General features: G+C 34.3%; 1 protein-coding gene across 4 annotated transcripts; it reads right to left on the reverse strand.

The window, feature by feature from the left end:
* Positions 1-1,889: 1,889 nt before the first annotated feature.
* LOC143256545 (tetraspanin-11-like) lies at positions 1,890-11,674 on the reverse strand. Of its 4 annotated transcripts, none has more exons than XM_076513901.1 (9): positions 11,580-11,674; positions 10,997-11,040; positions 10,231-10,336; positions 7,795-7,986; positions 6,441-6,515; positions 5,823-5,918; positions 5,132-5,311; positions 3,653-3,736; positions 1,890-2,234 (listed from the first exon to the last, which is right to left on the reverse strand). In XM_076513901.1, the coding sequence occupies exons 3-9, from the start codon at positions 10,291-10,293 to the stop codon at positions 2,187-2,189; spliced, it is 738 nt and encodes a 245-aa protein (XP_076370016.1). In that variant the 5' UTR covers positions 10,294-10,336; positions 10,997-11,040; positions 11,580-11,674; the 3' UTR covers positions 1,890-2,186. The 4 variants fall into 4 exon arrangements, with proteins under 4 accessions (XP_076370016.1, XP_076370015.1, XP_076370017.1 ...); XM_076513900.1 differs by having other exon boundaries at positions 11,517-11,655; XM_076513902.1 differs by having other exon boundaries at positions 10,997-11,061; positions 11,517-11,607.
* Between the last annotated feature and the right edge of the window lie 9,143 nt (positions 11,675-20,817).

Here is a 20,817-nt window from a genome sequence, read left to right on the forward strand (position 1 = left end):
CAGACGAAATAAACAATGTCATCTCAAAAGGCTAAGAGTATTACACACATTAACGTGGGCCTAAAAAGGGCTATGGATGCATAAACCAGTCCTTTCGTTGTCATGCTACTCTTTTTCCGAAATAAAAATAAAAATAAAATTAATCAACTGTCGAGGGGGTAGGAAAGGTTCTCTGTACCCATCCACCCCTCCTCTCAGCTCAAATATAGCCAAAGACCCACACAGATTAGTGGTTTCGTTCGTTAAAAACTTTTCTCATGGCGAGAAAACAAAACATTCAAAAGTTTGATATTTTCAGTATAGGGACTTGTTAGGTTCAGCATAGAAAAAAAAGTGCGTTAGAGTTGTGCAATAAACACTACATTAGTGAATTTCTATAAATAATTAAACAAAAACTAAGTCATTGAATATAGTGTCAAATATTAACACACAACCGTGCATTATTAGAGAAATTGTAAAAGAACAAAGCCTTGAGAGAGAGAGAGAGAGAGAAAAAAACAAATGTGTATTAATTACATCTTTACATTACATAAAAATGAAGCCCTGAAGAGTGCACTGACCAAGTCTGTTTACTAAAAATGTTTTATATAATAGAGACTTAATGTAGAAATTACATCAACCTGGCACCAACAGTGTGGAAACAGCTTTAACCTAATTTGCAATTCCACGAGTTACGAAGATACTGTTTAGCTATAATATATCTAGCCAACAAAACCGAAGCGTTTAAGTTGAGACATCTAAGTGTTTTCAGTTTGGTAATAACGCCAATTTACATACAGATGCAAGTAGTTAAAATAAAACCGTTTTGGTCGTACAATTTTAGTACGTTTCCTTAAAGTTACATAATATATGCATACATAATTACTGAAACCAAACAGATTTTATGAAATCATACTGATATTGCTACTTCGAGAAACAGTGTGAGAATTCACAGACAAAACTACGACACAAAATAATACAGGTTGCTTTATTAGGCATTGGTTCTTTGTTATAAACAAAATGAGATTATGTTAATTACTATTTAGTATCACAAACAGAACAATTTGTTTTTAAAACCAACATTAATGTTTCAGTATCTGAAACAAGTTTAATAATGAAATATTTCTTGCATTTAATAGATGTAAAATTTCTACAGATGGGGCTATAAAACATGATTTACTTTAACACGAGACTTTATAGCACGTAAATAAGTGTACAAGTTCATTTCATACAATTTCTAGGATAAACACTAAGTTTAAAATGTAGTTGGAGATTTTTGTTTTGCAGCTAACTAATCCAGAAAAAAAAACAATCCAAGAAATACACAAATAATGTTATTTGACAGCAAGAGATAATTAGGTTTATTAACATAACTAATTTACACAACTGAACTTTAAACACTGCTATTAAAATAGACGAAATCTCAGGTTATGAATTCCAAATGTAATTTTGGATTTTAGTAGGTCAAGTTTTGTAATTATGACACCATCGAAATTCGATAACAAAAATTACGATATACATTCATATTGTAATTAATGTTTCAGCCATCAATCTTTTCAACCATCAATCGTCGAAATACTTTTACAATTTGATTTACCAAAGTGATAAAAGAAAATAAATTATAGTACAGATGTTTAAGTTTTTTTTTCCTAGAAAAACCGACCTGATTGACAAGAGTAAAAAAGCTTGTTTTATAGAATTATAGGTAATTTATGAAATTGCCGTTAACAATAAAAATAATAATAATACAAAAATTATGTATTCACATACAATAAGCGTTTTTATGGTTTGAATTAGTTTTCAGAAATATACATTCAAAAACACAGTGAATAGGATAAAAAACAAAAATGGTTTTATGAAGTTCTCAATTGAAATCAGTAAATGACAGATTTGTAATACCTTACCAATCTAGAGTCAAAATTATGAGCTCCAGAAAAAGAAAATTGATTTAGTTAATACAAGAAATATAACAATGATACTCAGGAGACAGTTTTCCCACGTCGCTCAAGCTTGAGACAGTGTCATTTAAAATCAATCTTTCGTTTGAAACCACGCTAACGATAATATTTAAATTCAAGTCATTAAAAAAAGTTAAGTATAGAACAAGTTTCTATTATTACAGTTGTAGTAACAAAGTTAAAATTGTGTGGAAAAAGACCAACTTAACTTTGTGACTAAGTAATCGAACACAATTTGGCAGTAGTATCTTACATTCCTATCAAAATAAGAGTGCAGGAAAAGATTAAACCTAACATCTGAAAAAAAAAGTATTAACAAGTATCAGTTTCATATATAAAAATATACATGCAATAAAACTTAAAGAACTTATAGTGCTTAGCATGGCCAGATGGTTAAGGCACTTGACTTGTAATCTGAGGTTCGGGTGGCTCGAATTCCCCCCCCCCTCCCACAAACATACTTGCTTTCCTACCCCTAAAATTAGAGGGGGGGAAGCTTATAAAAACGGGCAATCGCACTGTTTGTTGGGGAAGAGTTCACAGTGGGTGGTGATGACTAGTTTCCTTCCCTCTAGTGTTACACTGCTAAGTTAGGGACGACTAACGCTGATAGCTCTCTTGTAGCTTTGCGCTAAATCTTAAAACTAATCAAACATAAATTGCTGGCAAAAAAAAACAAAAAACATTTTCACATAGGGTATATTTAAATAGATACAAGTCATGTTAAGCAGAAACATGTACCGAAGTCAATTAAGACGTCTGTTAAATATCTGGAGAATATAACAAATAAATAACAAAACTAAGTGCAATGTAAATTTAAACTCCATTACATCTTCATTAGACGACCGAGGGTTGAACAGATTGGCTTAGGATTCATCAATAAGTAGCACGTGCGTACGATTGTAGTAATTAGTATGTAGGCTTACGAGGAGCTTTTAAATGGAAATACTAGGCTAGTTATAAACATTTCATACAGTTTGAATAGAGATACCAATTCAGGGTTTTAAAGTTCTCAGGTTTAACGCTCAACCACTATGTGACGCAACTAAAGAGTTGGTGTTAAATTTTGTGCAAAGCTACACGAAAGCAAGTTGCTCTAGCGGTTTTTAATTTAACAGTGCAAGACTAGAGGGAAAGGAGCTAGTTACCACTACCTATTGCCAATTCTTGGGCTACTATTTTACTAAAGAAAAGTGGGATTTACCCTATCATTATAATGCCCCCACGGTTGAAAGGGCGAGCGTGTATGATGTGACGGGGATTCAAATATGCGACCCTTAAGTACCTGGCCATGCCAATACGCTACTAATGAAAAATATTTTGAATTCGGTTTGTTTTTATTATCTCGAACGTCACATAATAAACAGTTCTATGAATGTAAAAAAAAACAAAAAAAAAACACGTTATTTGTTCGTTTCTCTATTCTGTAGATATTTTCCTGTACATATCAATATGATCTTATGGGTATACTGCAAAACGTATAATTGTATAACGTTAAAACAGAAAAACTTAAGGCAACTTCAAACTGTGTTGACTTTTAGTTCAGCGATTTCAGTTTCTTCAGATGTAGATAACGTTTTTTAGATTCTATAAAACTTCACGTACCGCTTTGTATAAAAACAGTACATTTAAAACAATACACTCCAGTAATAACAGGAAGACATTTTAGTTTTTACAAACGGGTTACGCACTTTCTTTCATTTTTTAAAACTTACCAATATACAGGCAATAGTTATTCCTATCTCTCCAAGAAGCATGGCATGATTTTGTAGAAAACGTTTCACATTTTCATAGCATTCCTATAGAAACAGTTCATACGTGAAGTTTAGATACAATTTGTTCTGCACTTCGAACACAAGTATATATTTTTGGTTTATTTTTTTGTTCCCCTTTCCTATGGATATCTAGTTATCACACTGAAACACGTTTATGCTTAAAATATTTGATAAGATGTACGATTAGTTAAGTCTTAAACTACGCAGTTTAAATACTGGTGTAATTACGACAGTATTTACTTTAATAAAGCACTATGAAAATTAGGGTTACTTTAAAAGCGAACTGTTAAATATTTGGTAATAAGAGCGACTAATTGTTTAATACATTTATGACTTGCAAACTTCTATATATTTTGTTTTATTTGAAAATTATCCTAATTTTCCAAAAATCGTAGGAGTTTCTCTAACTTATTTAATTCTGAACGTTATATTCACAATGAACCATTATATATTTGGTAGATGCGTTATTCCACCACCATAACTCTACCAGGTCAAAAAACATGGAAAAAGTTTTCTTGCGTTGGACAAACCACAGCTATAAAAAAAACGCACAAAGGCGCAGTAGTCTATTTTCGCTTTCACTCTTACGAAAGTAAAAAAAGTAATTACAATGTTTATTTATACAGAGTATTTAAATGAAAAGATAAATTAATTTCTAGTGGCTGGAAGTCCTTTCAAAATTTATATACTGGAATGGAACACAACATAATATAATCTACGACATATCTATACTTGCCAATTAAATCTATAACAAATGACGTTGTACCAGAGTTTTGTGTATTAAAACTTTTTTTTAAATGAACCAATCAACGTGTGCTAAATAATTTTAACAGTTAGGCTGAATATAGTTATTAAATTTATTATTTTTAATGTATATCATTTGCTACTTATGCGGTTCGAAAGATTGGATTTTATTAACAAAGTCTTAAAACTTGTTAAAAACTAATAAAATGTGAAGTACACAAAGGACTTCAGTAGGATTCAGAGATTAAAATCACAATGTTAATGGTATTTTCGTTTACATTTGAGATTAAATGTTAAAGATTTCGTAGCTAAGAGTCATGGATTTACACAACGTGAGGCATAATTAGTTTAGAAAAATGCGTTTACAATTTTGTTAAGGTAATCTTAGTTTTAAGAATCTTCCAGAGGGCATCGTTATAAAAAACGAACGACACAATAACCGCCTGTACCTGTTAGCAGCTTAACAAGATAGCTTTAGGCCGAAAAAGGTGTAGAAAACCCACCCATACAAATTAATAAATTCAAGAAGTTAAATTAACTATGCACTGCACAACGTCTTAGACATTTATTGGAAATGTATCATTATACCAAGTACCTGACCTTACTTTGTAATTTGGGTATTTCAGTTTGAAAAAAAAAACAAACAAAGTGTAAATATTTATTATCTGGCCTTACACTTGTCCACGTTGTGTCCGACGACGGGTTTTTCTGACAAGGAGTAGTCACCGTTACCGATTTACAACAGCTCTGCGGGACCTGAGGTCCAGTTATCTTAAAGTTTGGGTTCATGTCCATCCAGATCCTGTACGGTAAGTACGCAACGTTACCATTGGGTTTAATCCCACAGCAATTAAACTGAAAAATAGAGTCGTAAGTAAAATTTTAACCCTAAGGAACTGCAATGACAAGGTTTACGTAACTCTGATGCAAAACATTACTGAACCTATTATTACATAAACAGTAACCCTTAAAGTTCTCTTGAGTCATTTTAAGGTAAAAAATCCTCGAGATGCAAATAAAATCCATCCCACTCAAAAGCCACAATCCTCATGAAAAAAATACACAGAAAAATAGTTTTAAAAAAGTATAATAAATTCATTACTGATAAAGAATACGTAGTTAAGCCTTACGGCGATACTTTGTTCCAATGCCGCTTTTAATACAGGAAATGTTATTTAAAATTAATACAACCAAGAAACAAAGACAGTGATTAAAATACATTAACCAGAGTACAGCACTAGCTTTTTATTCCTACAATTTTTCAAAATTTCTTTGCAGTTATCAACGAAAACAGTTATTTGGTCAGCGTATGGGATGGTTATCACAGGACTAAAAGCAAACAATTTAAATACATAGTAAGACGTACCTGTTTTTGTACTGTATCCCAAGCTTCAGTTACTGCTGTGTCATTCATATAATATTTAACACTTTTCAACATGCCAGCATGTACGCGGTGTTCCACCTGATAAGTAAGGTTAAGTGACTGACAAGTTATAAACTTTATAATAAAAAGCTATTTACTCACATGAAAAAAAATAAAAAAAAGGTATAGTTAATTTATATTGGGCTAGTACAAAATACGTTTAGATATAAACGTACGAGTAGAGGGACAACCGTGCGACCTATAGCTTTGACACTTAAAAGGTAGGTTAAAAAAAGGTGAGGAACATTAATGAAGAAATGTACAAGGTGACCAGAACCTAGACGATTGTCATGTGACGTCGTTATTACACTTAAAGTATTTAATTCGTCGATAAAAATTGTTACAACTTACGTATTAAATGGAAAAAGAACAAGATCGCATAGCTTTATACTAAAAGCTAATAACGGCTTCGGAAGAAATTTATAAGCGTTGCACTACAACGTCATGAAGTTAAGGTCACAAGGGCAAAAAAAAAAAAAAGAGAGAAAGATAAAAACGTTTCAGATTTGTATTTCCATGTTAAAGAGGCAAATATTCTAAAACTTAAAGTTAAGTACTTACCTCATTACGAAACACAAATCCCAAGACACCTCCGACAAACAATACGATAAATGTCATGGAAAGGATAATGAAGTACTGGGAACATTAAAAAGTTGCATATAGATTCAGTCTCTTAGCAAACAAAGTTATTTTAATAAACAAGAGTAAGCTGTAGAAAGTTTATCGTAAGTGTTGTACAAAAACTAAAATCAGTTTTCTAATCAAAGTCATTCAATCTTAATATTGAAATTAAGTTTCCATTTAAAAAAAAACCGACATAATTTGATATTTAATATTTTACTGGATGCATTCTAGGTAGTTTGTAAGACAGGACTGGCTGTTAAACAATGTAGTTTGTATTTAGTTTTGTTTGACGTTAGACGAATTTGAATACAGTAAAGTCCGTGGTTTAATTATTATTAAATTTTGAAAGTACACTGGAATAAAGAAAACGTGAGCTTTAAACAAACAAAGATTAATAGCAGCCTAATCAGATCAAGTTGTCAGATCAATCAGATTAAAAAGATATTTTAAAATGATTTTGACTTTCTAGTGTATTACATAAAAACAGATTACATAAACTGACGAAGAGTTCTTAAAAGGAATTGGCACAAGGCTTAGGATGCCGACTAATATTTTAATTAAATTAAAGATGGCGTCTAATTTCCCGGAGATGTTTTTTAAAGACAAAAACAATATCCAAACTTATTGATATTCAATTCCGGTTCATTATTCAAGAAAGTTATTTGTTGTTGATAACGTTCTCTTAAATTTAACGGATTTCCAAAGGTTTGTTTGATGAAGATATATACACACACACTGTGTTTAATCGTTTCCTTTACATTCACGTATTTAAAATATTTGAATCTTCCATTCTTATCTTAACTAAAAGCAAGATTTACAACATCATGCAACATTAACGGATTTCCAGTGCATTTTATATAGTGAAACTGACTGAATATAACGGTACAAACGAATGATACAAGAATCAGACATACAAAAAGCCAGTTCACGTTTCTTCAGAACCGTTCCAATCATTTCCAGAAACCTCAACCACATTAATATTAAAATATATACATTCCTCACTTATTACTTCGAATCTACTATTGTTGGGGGGGGGGGATATGTGAAGAATCAAGTTGTACAGGTTAAACGTGTTACGTCCATCTTTACTAAAGTAAGAACGAGGAGTTAAGATGGATATAGAAACAAGCTGCGCATTAAATTAGAACGTAAACAAATCAACGAGTAAAGCCAATCAAAATAATAAATAATCCATTTATATTTTAATAACGTTGTGGTACAGCATCGAGAGCGCCACGTACTTATGACTTCTGTTCTCACCACCAAGCTTGTGTATCTAATAGAAACTTACCGTTAAGAGTAAACCTTTGATTTTTTTCACAGCTCCCAGAAGTCCTAGAAATGTGATGATAACTGCTATCACACCAGTGGCGATAAAAATAGCACTGCAGCTGAAATACAGGTCGTTTCCAACCACCCCTTTCGTGTGAGACTTATCTACTAAAGTCCATGCTCCTATAACAAACAGTACAATTCCGCCGATCTAGATAAACGGAGTTAGAAGTCTCTTACTGGACGGGTTAAGATGCAGTTTTCACGATCTAAAAGATTATTTTTCGAGATACAAGAGTTTCCTATATTATTGTGTTCTTATAACTTCAATGATAGTCTTATTTCGGACAGGAAACTGAATATTGTGTGCGTGCGCGCGTGTTAAAAAAAGTCACTTTGATGTTTCTATACAAGTTAAACAAATTCATTGAATGTTAACAGAACAAAAACAAAGGTTACATCCGATTAAAAACTTGATACCAGCGTGTGGTTGTTTTACAAGTCATCACTAGTAACAACAGACACACGGATACTATAAATTAAGACAAAGTATTATACACAAACATGCTAACTCAATATATCACGACTCAAATTTGAAGAGCGAGCAGTTGTTAAAACAGGTTTTGAATGAAGCGGAATTGGTTTTCGCAGTCTGTTTGTACTAATAGCGTAGTATAGAGGACAATGTACTCCGAGAGAGAATTTAAATGTCGTCATATATTCCAATCGAAATAACAGAAACGCTAGTTGGCTTTAATCCTCTATAGGAGTCAGTTTAACTTGTGCAAGAGTGATAAACTGCAGAGAAAGAAGTGTGTAGTCTTAAAAAGGATATTTATACTTAAGGGTATGTTACCAACATAAAAAGTTAATGATTTCATTCGTGTTGTTATATCAGAGTTTCCACAATGTTACGAGGTTTACAGTAAAAAACAGACATCCTAATAAGCTAAACAATTTTTTTTACTGCTACATTGTGGCATTTATTGCGTTTATTGATAATTGTAGATTATCGTTTTTAAAAACAAACAAACAGACAGTTATAATAAAGAGGTAAAGTAGGAGCTCGTGCACTTAAACCACCTCTTAATTCAAAATGGCGGATTGCATCTAGCCGTGCAATGAGTTCTCTCAGTTACGAGACTCTGAAAAGCTCGAGTTACACGATATAGGCAAACTTTACAACTGCACAGCACTAGATTTATCAAAGTTAGTGCAGCGCTGTGTATTGGGTTAACATAATTTGGTTTAAATCACGGTTCGACTTTCCGATGATAAGGAAAGGAAGTAATATTAAGATTAATACGATATACATTTAAAAAAATATAAGAAAAAAAAATTGTTGATTACTTATAGCTAGTTAAAATATAAAATGTTACATTATCACACAACTGCCTATATAGTACTCTCCGAGAGGTAGTTAAATTAAAAAGAAACAAAAAAAAATACGAAGCATCATTCAGATGAGATTAGCGAATCGAAGTAGATGTAACGAATAGCACGTGTATTTTTTAGTAAAACAAATACGAATTTGTATATTAAGAAAGAAACGAAAATTCAACAGAAGTAATATGAAGAATTAAATAGGGGCGGAATTCGAACCTATATTCCTGATTATTGGTTGACCAGACTCCGAATTATTTATATTTTATCGACTGGTTAAAAAGGTATTGATTTTGAGGATCATATACCACCACTTATTAATACAAGAGAGAGTTAAACATTCATTACAAAATAGAACACGTTAACCCGAAACTCCAACGGGTTGCCTAAATTTCATACTTAAGGAGGTTAAAGTTAAGAACAACCCCCCCTCCCCAATTTTGAAAGATTGTAATAAGCAAATTTCAAGTTTCACAAATTGAAGCAGGAAATAAACTCGTAAGTCGAACTACAATAGGCCTAGTATAATGAAATTCAAAGAAAATGAAACATTTATAGCGAAAACTTGTCAGCCGTTTTTAGTGTAAAAAGCAAAGTTAGTAGTCCATTATGGAGTAATACAGCCCCCCCCCCTATCTATCATGAAGTAATCTGTGCAAAATTAACCATAATACATAAAGCAATTCTTTTCTCCCTTCCTCATAGAGTTACTTGTATCCTAGCAGTAACTATCACTAAGGGAGTTACGTATATAAAAGAAAAAACTATTTGATGTCTACATGTATAGTTAAAAAATATGCGTTACAAAACACAGGTTATTTAATTAACGTTACCATCAGTAGGTAGGATAGAAACACGTGATAAGAAAGAAGAGGCACAGATACTAGTTTTGTTTCTTCGAATTCTCTCTCTCTCTCTCTGGGTTGTTTATAAAATGTTAAAACTACCAAGTTTAATTGAAAAAGTTACGCGCTTCGGGTATTTATATCTCAGATCTAATACGCACACTATCTTACAAAAAGGTCACAATGAATAATAGCGTAACTAACGTTCAAACCAAAGAAATACTTACCAAAATTAAAAAATTAGCTGTAATTGTAGCGTATCGTATAAACTTCTTGAAACCCTCAATCATACTGAAGCTGTAATAATATGAAGTCTTAGAAAGTTCACTTGAGCTGCAAAATCAAGATTCACCGATTAAATAAATAGATTTGTCGGTTCCGTACAAACAAAATAAAATATTAGGTTTGAATAAAGTTATCTTTTCAACGCGACACATAGATCTTAGTTCCGTATTGTAATAAATGACGGAAGTTGACATCCAATAGTTAGATGCACATGAATGAAAACAGTTGTTTATCAAAAACTACCATCTCACTTTCGAATAACCATCTACCCATTAATAAATCACAAAATATAGAAGTGATAATAATTAGCAGATATATTTCACCCTAAGATATTATTACAAATAGAATTAGATTCATATAGCTGCACGTGGTTTGATTGTCTGAACAGAATTGTCCGACACTTTTCTTAGTATTACTAAATAATAATGAATTAATATCATGACAGATGTAGAATATACCAAACCTTAAGGCAATTGCCGCGAGTAAACAACAATACGTAGTCAAGTTTCCGAATGTAAGGTTCATAAAGTTAGAAGATTAGCCAAAATATAAATTGTTTAAAAAACAAAAACACAAATCTTCAGATAATAATATTACAACTGATACTATGTACTATGAAACACTACAAGCAACCTAAGTACATTAAATTGGAAAAAGTTTCATAATAAGTCAAACTACATTTATATTGTAAATACTTATCTCACTTACCTCTAACTTTTTCAGAGTTCTAGATATATTGAACTGTTCACGGACTGCGGAATAAGAAATAAGTTCTAAAGATCGTAAAAACAAAACAATCAAGTTTGTACGAATATGAAATTATCCTGTTTTAAGAGTATTCGGGGTACGTTGCGTATAAGAAACAAAACAGACACAATAAACAACCTTTTTACTAGAACTTTCCCCACCATAAAACCACCTAACGTTCAATCATACCACTAAAAAATACATACAAACTTAAGTTGCTAATATTAAGAACACATTACAACACAATCCACAATATACGATCTCACACAACTCGTACTCAACTACGTCAAATTTTTGTTTTAATATTTAATCGTGTCACATAACATCTTTTATGAATGAAGAGTTATTATTTATTCTTGAGAGAATAAAAAAAATTAATTTCAAAAACACCTTCCCTAGTTCACGAGTTTTGAAGCCCAAAACTTAATATAAAAATATTGTTTCCTTGTTATTTATAATACTAGTTAGAAAACCTAATAACCTCAACCTCCTATAACACCAATAACTTCAAGCGATAAGCTATGTATGTTTTAATATGATATACCAGAAACTCCTTTATCGTCACAACCAAATAGCATTGAATTATAAAAGAACTGTAAAACAAACACTGGCACTTTTCCCTTTTTACTTGCTGTAATTATACTTGTTTCGTTTATTTACACGTACACTTGTATTTGGAATGTCAGATTTATCGAGAGGAAGAAATGTACTGAAGTTGAAGGGGGTGGAAAGTATGTGAAAATTCAGGTGCGGAACGAAAAATAAGGGTGGGTTTACAGATTGTCGAAGTTTCAAGATATTTAGTAACCCTTTCAGTAACTCTAACATGTGATGATAGTCTTTTCTGGTATTACTTCTCTCTTGTTTTTTGTTTTGCTCCTTATGTTTAATCATCAACTTTCTGATCCGTCGCTAAATTTATATTTCGTTAGTGTCGCTTTTGAGATTTTATCTTATTTGAACTAACAAGTACAAAAACTGGTTTCGTGGAAAATTCAATATTTTTAATTACAGCATACAACTTGCTTGTCAAATAATTCTTAATCAAACATTTATATTAATTAATTACGAACGTATATAATTCGTGTCCCTTAGCGATGACAGTAACATAAAACTTCATAAATATCCCTCTATCGTGTTAATTTTACAAGTAAAGAAATTCGCACAGATTGCGGTGTTTATTACACTTGCCTTGAAAGCTATAAGACAATTATTTTCACTTTTTAATGAATAGACTGTCCCAAGAAAAATATATGTTTCACACTTGTTTTTCAATAATTTCTCTCATTCTTAATGTGTATTCAGGTTCCAGAACAATTAATTAACAATTAAAAAAAAAACACAACTAGAACGTTTGGACGGTTTGTTTGTTTTGAGGGCTATCTGCTCTAGCCGTCCATAATTTAGCAGCGTAAGACTAGAGAGAAGGCAAATAGTCATCACCACCTACCGCCGACTTTTGGGCTACTCTTTCTCCAACGAATAGTGGAACTGTCCGTAACATTATAACGTCCCCACAGTTGAAAAGGCGAATATATTTGGTATTGCGAGGATTCTAATCCCGAATTTTAATGTTGTAAGTTCGCAAACTTACTGTTGTACTGTTGAGTGAATCGAATCCAGAACCTTCGGATCTACAACGTAGTTATTACTGGCCCTTTAAGCTTTTAATGCGACCAGAATTTGGGAAATCGGTAGAAGTAAGGAAGAAAAGGTGTTGAAGTCGTCAGAATGACAAGAAAAGTAATATGTTTCACGACCTCTTTGGGATATACCCGAGTTTCTCCCCTGGAATATCATGGTGATTATAGTTAAGAATTAAGAAGGAACTAACACAGTAACCGATAAGAGACAATACTGAAATCACTACAACAACCAATAAGAGACAAGTAACGAAAAAGTTACCTGCATATAGTTGTCTCTAACGTTTAACCGATAGACAAGAGTAAAGACAACTAGGCTATGACATACACTCCAGTTCTTCGACTTTCTCTTATCGAATAATGGGATCTAACCGTCACTATTATAACGCGTTCGCGGCTTAAAATCACCAGGTATGTTTTTACAGAAACGAGCTAAATTGCAGGAATATTAGGTTCACTGTTTGAACAAAGTAATCGTTAGGTCACGACCGTTCCTTCGCTGTCACCAGAAATACAATAATAATTATGACTGAAAACTACGCATGAGCTGTTCCTTTGCCATACAATATAGCCTACAGGAGGCTTAATTCTTGTAACCTAAAATCAAATCTTAGATCTTTACTTATTCAAAAAACAACAAGATTGGACCATGGATCTGTGGAGTTGTTTAACTCGTTCAGGTTACAAAATTCAACGTTATATCACTAACACAGAGCCCCAACACAATGTGTATCTGTGGCATGTCCTTGACTGCTGTCAGCTGCTTTTCCTATTGTTAAATCATAGAACTGAGTATCCAGGAATGATTAAACATTGTTAGATAGAAAGGGTAAGACAGGTAAGTGTGTAGTATAGAGAATAATTTATTGTTCTTGTTAACAGTCGACAAGTGTCTAGTTTTGGCATTTGGAATGGCATAAGTTCAATACACGAAATGATGGTTTTTGTACAGCTGTGGCTGTACATACAACCACACTGAGACTTGAGGTCCCATTGGATCAGACTTAAAAAAAATCACATTGGATGAGATCACCACACGTCTTGGCTGCTTAAGTCAGTCTTTGAGATGGGCTGCCAATGTCTGTTCTGTATCATCCTGCCCCACCCATTTAATGAGGAAACCAACCATCTGTTGGGCTTGCTTTAAGGTTGTCTAGATGCAACTGTTATTTTTGTACGATATTTCAAAGGAAAAATATGTTATTTATTTCAATAAAGTATATGTATTTTAAGAAACATATTATAATATTTAAATTATGGTTGCGTTCGCCCTATGGATTTCAAAGATGGATATAAATAGTTGAAAAAAATCGACATCACATTTAAACATGATATAACTTTTCTTACGTGTAGTAGTAATGAACTATGTGGTACATGGCAGATCACAACGTTACTGGGTGGCCTGGAATGGCCGGGTGGTTAGGGCACTTGACCTACAATCTGAGGCTCGCGGGTTCGAATTCTTATCCAACCAGACGTGCTCGCCCTTTCGGCCGCGAATGTATGATAATATTCGATCAATCCTACTATTCGTTGTTAATCGAGTAACCGAAGAGTTGGCGTTTGGCGATGGTGACTAGCTGCATTCTCTCTAGTCAGGCCCGGCATGGCCAGGTGGGTTAAGGCGTTCAACTCGTAATCTGAGGGTCGTTCGAATCCCCGTCGCACCAAACATACTCGCCCTTTCAGCCGTGGGGGCGTTATAATTTGACGGTCATTCCTACTATTCGTTGGTAAAAGAGTAGCCCAAGAGTTGGTGATGGGTGGTGATGTCTAGCTGCCTTCCCTCTAGCCATACACTGCTAAATTAGGAACGGCTAACGCAGATAGCCCTCGTGTAGTTTTGCGCAAAATTCCAAACCAAACCAAACTTTCTGGTCTTTCACTGCTAAATTAGGGACAGCTAGCGCAAATAGTACTCGCATAGCTTTGCATGAAATTCAAAACAAACAAACTTTGTGGGCCAACACTTCCTTTCTCGCCACTTTGACGAATGTTAAAATCCTAGTCTTAACGTACGTAATCACTATAAATCACTGAAAATGCCAAAAGTGCAGCTGCAGTATGTAGGTATACTACGTGTTTTCTTCCTCATTTTATGAAACTTTCATGTATGCTTGGACCAGAAATCATTGAGTTGTTTTCGTTCTATTTACTATTTTTCCTTTCTTGTTCTTCAGAAGATGGTATCTACTTCATCCGGGACTTTGCGCATTGTACAAAAATAGGCTAACAGTAGCAAAGTCCTTCATTGGCAGACGAAATGAAATCTAAGAGTTACAAACTTAACTATTTTGTATAAGAACAACAAGACACCTGGTAACCAGGGTCGTTATGAGTGGATTCAATGTTTACAGTTAATAAAACGTTGGATTCCCGTCATCTCTACCAGGGTCCTAACGTTCATTGGATGACAGAAAAAAACATCTAAAGATATGAAAGCTACTGTAGAATGTAACTGTCCTGTATTTCTGCCCACGGTTTCTTTGTTTTGAAATAATAAAATAGACTTGTTTAAATTTAAGTCACATACCCAGTATCCTTATTTTCATAGCCTAATACTCAGTCATTAAACTAAACTCAGAAGTGTTACACAATTTTCACGATTGATCCACCAATTTTAAATGACACTCATCCAGTAATGGACGCTAAAATTAGTGAAAGACGTATTACACAATTTTCATGATTGTGCCACTCATTAACAATCAAACCTATTTGTTAATGGTGCTGAAATAAGTTTCCCATGAGACAATCACAGAGTGAGAAAGTGTCAGTTGGCACACAGGGGCTCTTAAGCATGAGGGTGAATACTTCCAATACCAGAGGATTTTCCAGGCCCGGTTTTGCACTCATTTTGTTCTCTGCTGGTTAATAAAGATGCGACGTAATATTCATTGAAAGATTGGCATATATGCAAAACAAACGACATGCCTCTGCCAAGTTTCCTGCATACGTTATTTATTTACAGTGTTCAGTGACGGAAGTTTTGCTTACATCACAAACCACATACAGATCAGTGTCAGAAAAAACGTTGCAATAGGGCAGAGATATAGCCATTTAGAATTACACTGATGTCAGTATCTACAATGTGGATTCTCTTTGCATTTTTCTTAGCTGCATACAATCGTATTCACTTCATTGAGTATGCAGTTTTCCATGGGCTTATCACTGTCTCTCGTCATAACATAAGAATCTGAAATAGGATAGATCTGTTTATCCTGCAGTAAGTCACCTACTTGGATAAGCCTTCTGTTGGTTATCTGTTTTGATAGATCATGTGCTGGTCATCAGTTCTGATAGGTCACTTGCTTTGATAGCTTATATGCTGGTCATCTTTTCTGATAGGTCACTTGCTTTAATCTGTTTATTCTGCACTTTGATAGGTCATCTGTTTTAATAGGTCACCTACAGGTAATTTTTGATAGGTCATTTGCTGTTCCTCTATTGTGATAAGTCATCTTCTCTGACAGGTAACTGAAGACTTCTTCCTTGTTATGATGTCAATTGTGTTTTCCCCTAAATAGCAATAAAAGTTCAATATAAAACAGGTTTACGTAAGAGCTCAGTCTGTAGTTCTGGAGAACTAGAAATTATAAGATATCTTGGCCTTACCGATAAAAGAATTTGCAAATATAACAAGACCAGAACTAAAACAATGATGGGTTGATTAGCAATTATACCTTTACATCAGTAATAACCAATAAATTATTTATTGCTGTATGTGTGTGTATATTCTTGCAGGAAAGCCACAGCGGGCTATCTGCTGATCCCATCGATGAGAAACGAACCCCTGATTTTAGCGTAGGTTTACCGCTGTACCAGCGTGGGACTTATTGCTGTATAATAATATCAATGGCAAACTAAGTTCCTCTCTTCTGAACAATAAGGGTAAAAATTTGCGTATAATGATATCAATGACAAACTACGTTCCTCTCTTTTGAACAATAAGGGTAAAAATTTGTGTATAATAATATCAATGACAAACTAAGTTCCTCTCTTCTGAACAATAAGGGTAAAAATTTGCGTATAATGATATCAATGACAAACTACGTTCCTCTCTTTTGAACAATAAGGGTAAAAATTTGTGTATAATAATATCAATGACAAACTAAGTTCCTATCTTCTGAACAATAAGGGTAAAAATTTGCGTATAATGATATCAATGACAAACTACGTTCCTCTCTTTTGAACAATAAGGGTAAAAATTTGTGTATAATAATATCAATGACAAACTAAGTTCCTCTCTTCTGAACAATAAGGGTTAAAATTTGTGTATAATAATAAATGGCCGTAATATGACATTAAATAAGTCAACCAATAACAGAAATTTTTGTTTGTTTTAATGCAAAACTACACAGTATTATCTGTGCTCTGTCCACTGTCGGTAAATTTACTGATGACCCATTGGAGGATTTTAACGAAAAGAAAGATAGAACAAAGATACATTGATTATAAATATCAACTATGTAGTCCTAAACAGTGGTCTACAACCCTAAATATTCAAAATCTGTTACTTAAGGCAATTATTTTGAAAATATAACGACACATTAGCTTTCTGTTGGTTTGTTTTGTGAAACTTATTCTCACAACAGATTCAAAATTTAAAAGTTGAAGTAATGACCCCAGAAAACAGATCCACTCAGCAATAAGATTTTTAGATCTAAATTTGTTGAAGTGGACCAATGATCGCTAGAAGCTCTTGGATTCTTTTTTCTTCAAGATGACCAATGGTCATTAGAAGCTTTTGGAGTTTTTCCTTGAGGAAGTCCAATTGTTGCTAGAAGATTTAAACACAGAAGTTGTCGAATTAATGTAGTGTTAAGTTCCTCTATAGCTATCCATACAATTTATGAATTAAATGGAACTACGTTGTAAAAGACTTTTAATTTACGGTCACTGCCGTAGCTAAACCACGTGACACATGATGTTTGCAAAGTATGCCATTTTCAGAAGGTCTGGGAGCATGCCCTTCCTAGTTTGTTTTTTTTAATTTAATGTTTTGAGATTGAATCTTAAGTCCTTTTAACTACAAGTGCTGTATACAGTCAACGTAATACAGAGAATTAAAACAAGTAAGTTTTAATACGTAAGTTGAAGCTATACATGCCATGTAAGAGTGGTCATGTTATGGTCTGACTGACCTTACCAGCCCGGCATGACCAGGTGGTTAAGGCACTCGACTCGTAATCCGAGGATTGCGGGTTCAAATCTCCGTCGCACCAAACATGCTTGCCTTTTTAACCGTGGGGGCGTTATATTGTTACGGGTAATCTCACAAGTCGTTGATAAAAAAGTAGCTCAAGAGTTGGCGGTGGATGGTGATGACTAGCTGCCTTCCCTCTAGTCTTACACTGCTAAATTAGTGACGACTAGCGCAGATAGCTCTCGTGTAGCTTTGCGCAAAATTCAAAAGCGAACAAACAAACAATCACAACCCCTCCACTTCCATTATTGATGCTATTGAACATTTATTATCTTTAACGTTAGTTAACATTAACTACATTCTTAGATGGCGGCGCTACGTCCTTAAACAAAAAAAAACCTTAAATTTTCTATAACACAACATGCACACGATGTGGGGGGAGGGCACACAAACGTACTATATATCTCAGAGAGTGCGCTAACACTTTCCGTGGAGGAATGCCATGATAAAAAAAAGTGACCGTCACTATTGCAGTAGTATATAAATATATATGAAGCTTATACAACGACAGCCACCAAGTGAAATCCATTTTCTTGAGTAGCACCCACTTCCTCCTTTCACCTGTGAACTTACAACTTCATTCCTTAAGAAACTTTTGCACCTAATGATCGTTAATTAATTTATAATGTGTCAGAGTGTGAAAGCGCATCAAGAACTGGTTGTTGAAAGCGAGTAACAGAAGCAGTCACTATATTGCCACTACCTCTTCGTATAAAGCCACCCTAACTTTCACAAGGCTTTAGAGAAACACACAGTGAGTTCTTTAAGCTTGTACAAACTTCTGGGTGACGTCATTCCGAATACTGTAATTATATGTTATGTTATAAATAAGTTGTATGAAAGTTGAGGATTTTTGTGTTATTTATCATAACATTCACTCCACATTTTGTTTTGTCTACTTGAATAAAACCTCGAAATACACAAGGCGTCGCTAGGCCTATCATTACTCGAAATCGATTGCCGGATCTAAGTTCGTCAGTCTTCAATTCACAAAAATATAGATCCTGCAGAGATAATAATAGAAACAAAGGATACTATAATATAAATTATCATATAATCACACAATTAATTCTTCAGACTTAAATATTTTGTTTAATTTTGATGTATGCAATTCTACACCACGTTGTTCTTGAACAGTATTACGTTAAACACAAATACTTATTTTAAAAATTACGAATTTAATACCATGCACAAAACACCACTGTATAATGGTGTTAAAAGTTACGTTACTGAAGTAAGGGGCTGAACTAAACTATTACGAACTTACCCTCAGATTGTTTGCTATAAATTAGACCACATCTTTGACCTTTTAAGGAGTAGTTTACGTTGGAGAACAGACCAACTAGTTCCCAAGATGATTGTAACCTACGTCATGGCCCAGCATGGCCATTTTATTAAGGCACTCGACTCATAATCTGAGGGTCGCGGGCTCGAACCCCCGTCACACCAAACATGCTTTCCCTTTCAGCCGTGGGGGCATTATAATGTGACGGTCAATCCCACTATTCGTTGGTAAAAGAGTAGTCCAAAAGTTTGGGATGGGTGGTAATGACTAGCTGCCTTCTCTCTAGTTTTACACTGCTGAATTAGGGACGGCTAGTGCAGGTAACACTAGAGCAGCTTTACGCAAAATTCAAAACAAACAAACCTAGTTCGTAACTATTTTAAACGAAAACCTTGTCGATACGGCTGTAAGTAGGATTAATTTATGAATTTTCGTACAAAGCTACAAACAAAATCTATATGCCAATAGTTGTTCGAAATTTTGAGTTTAAAAACGAGAGAGAAGGAATTTTTTAACTGTCGTCTGATTGGATAAAAATGTCTGTCGTAAATCGAACCTAAGGCCCAGAAGTTCATAAGCCGTTTTATTTGGGCATGTGTATAAAACGGACGCAAATCCGAGATACGCTGACCACCAGACCATGCCCGACTCTTATTGATAGAAGGACGTATTTCTATCGGTCATTATGTTTAATGTTACTCGTTATTTTGTATTACATGTTGTTTTATGAAGGGTCAAAATTGAACATTGAGACATTCCGTTCACTCAAAATATTTCTAGTTTACCACGAATCCAAGAATAGTGGGAATATACTTGTTTATAATTATTATAATCAGGCATGGAATAATAAATGCTTAAATGTTAGATAGAATGTACTAAGCTTTACAAGTGTTTAACGAAACTATACTCTTCAAAAAAAGAAACGCAAAAGGCAAAATGTGAGACATATTGTTGACAAGTTTATTCCGGGGTAGTTCTGTATGACATGTGTGAAACTTTGCACATTCACTGCTGAACATCCAAAGTCTGCAAAGGCGAAGTCCACGCTCACTAGTTGAAGTTTAACGTCACTCAACGTCAATAACGAGTATGCCCCCCCGTGAGCATCAATAACTGCTTGGCATCTCTTGCCCATGAAAGCGATGAGATGACGAATCACATTCTGTGGAATGGCTGTCCACTCAGCCTGCAAAGCTGCTGCAAGCTGAGGTAGTGTCTTCGGTTGAGGTTGTCGCCGTCGCAGACGTCGGTCCAACTCGTCCCAAAGATGTTCGATGGGGGTTTAAATCTGGTGATCTGGAGGGCCAGGGAATAACGTTGATGTTGTGGTGTCTCAAGAAGACAGTGGTGAGTCGGGCTGTGTGAGGACGGGCGTTGTCATGTTGAATAACGTCGTTGACGTTCACCATGATGGGTTGCACATGGGGCCTAAGAATCTCGTTGACGGTTGCGTACGGTCTGATCGGAAATCCTACGCAGTCCTGGTATGGTTGAGGCAGTAGACGTCGCAGTGGTGGTCCTATCCCGAAGGTGACGTAACCGGATGTAGCGATCTTGTGCGGGCGTGGTCACACGTGGTCTGCCAGATCGTGGACGGTCACGAGTTGATCCATTTTGTTGGTGACGATTCCATAGCCTTGTGATGGTGCTT

The sequence above is a fragment of the Tachypleus tridentatus genome, chromosome 7 (assembly GCF_004210375.1).
Source record: "Tachypleus tridentatus isolate NWPU-2018 chromosome 7, ASM421037v1, whole genome shotgun sequence".
NCBI classification, from domain to species: Eukaryota; Metazoa; Arthropoda; class Merostomata; order Xiphosura; family Limulidae; genus Tachypleus; species Tachypleus tridentatus.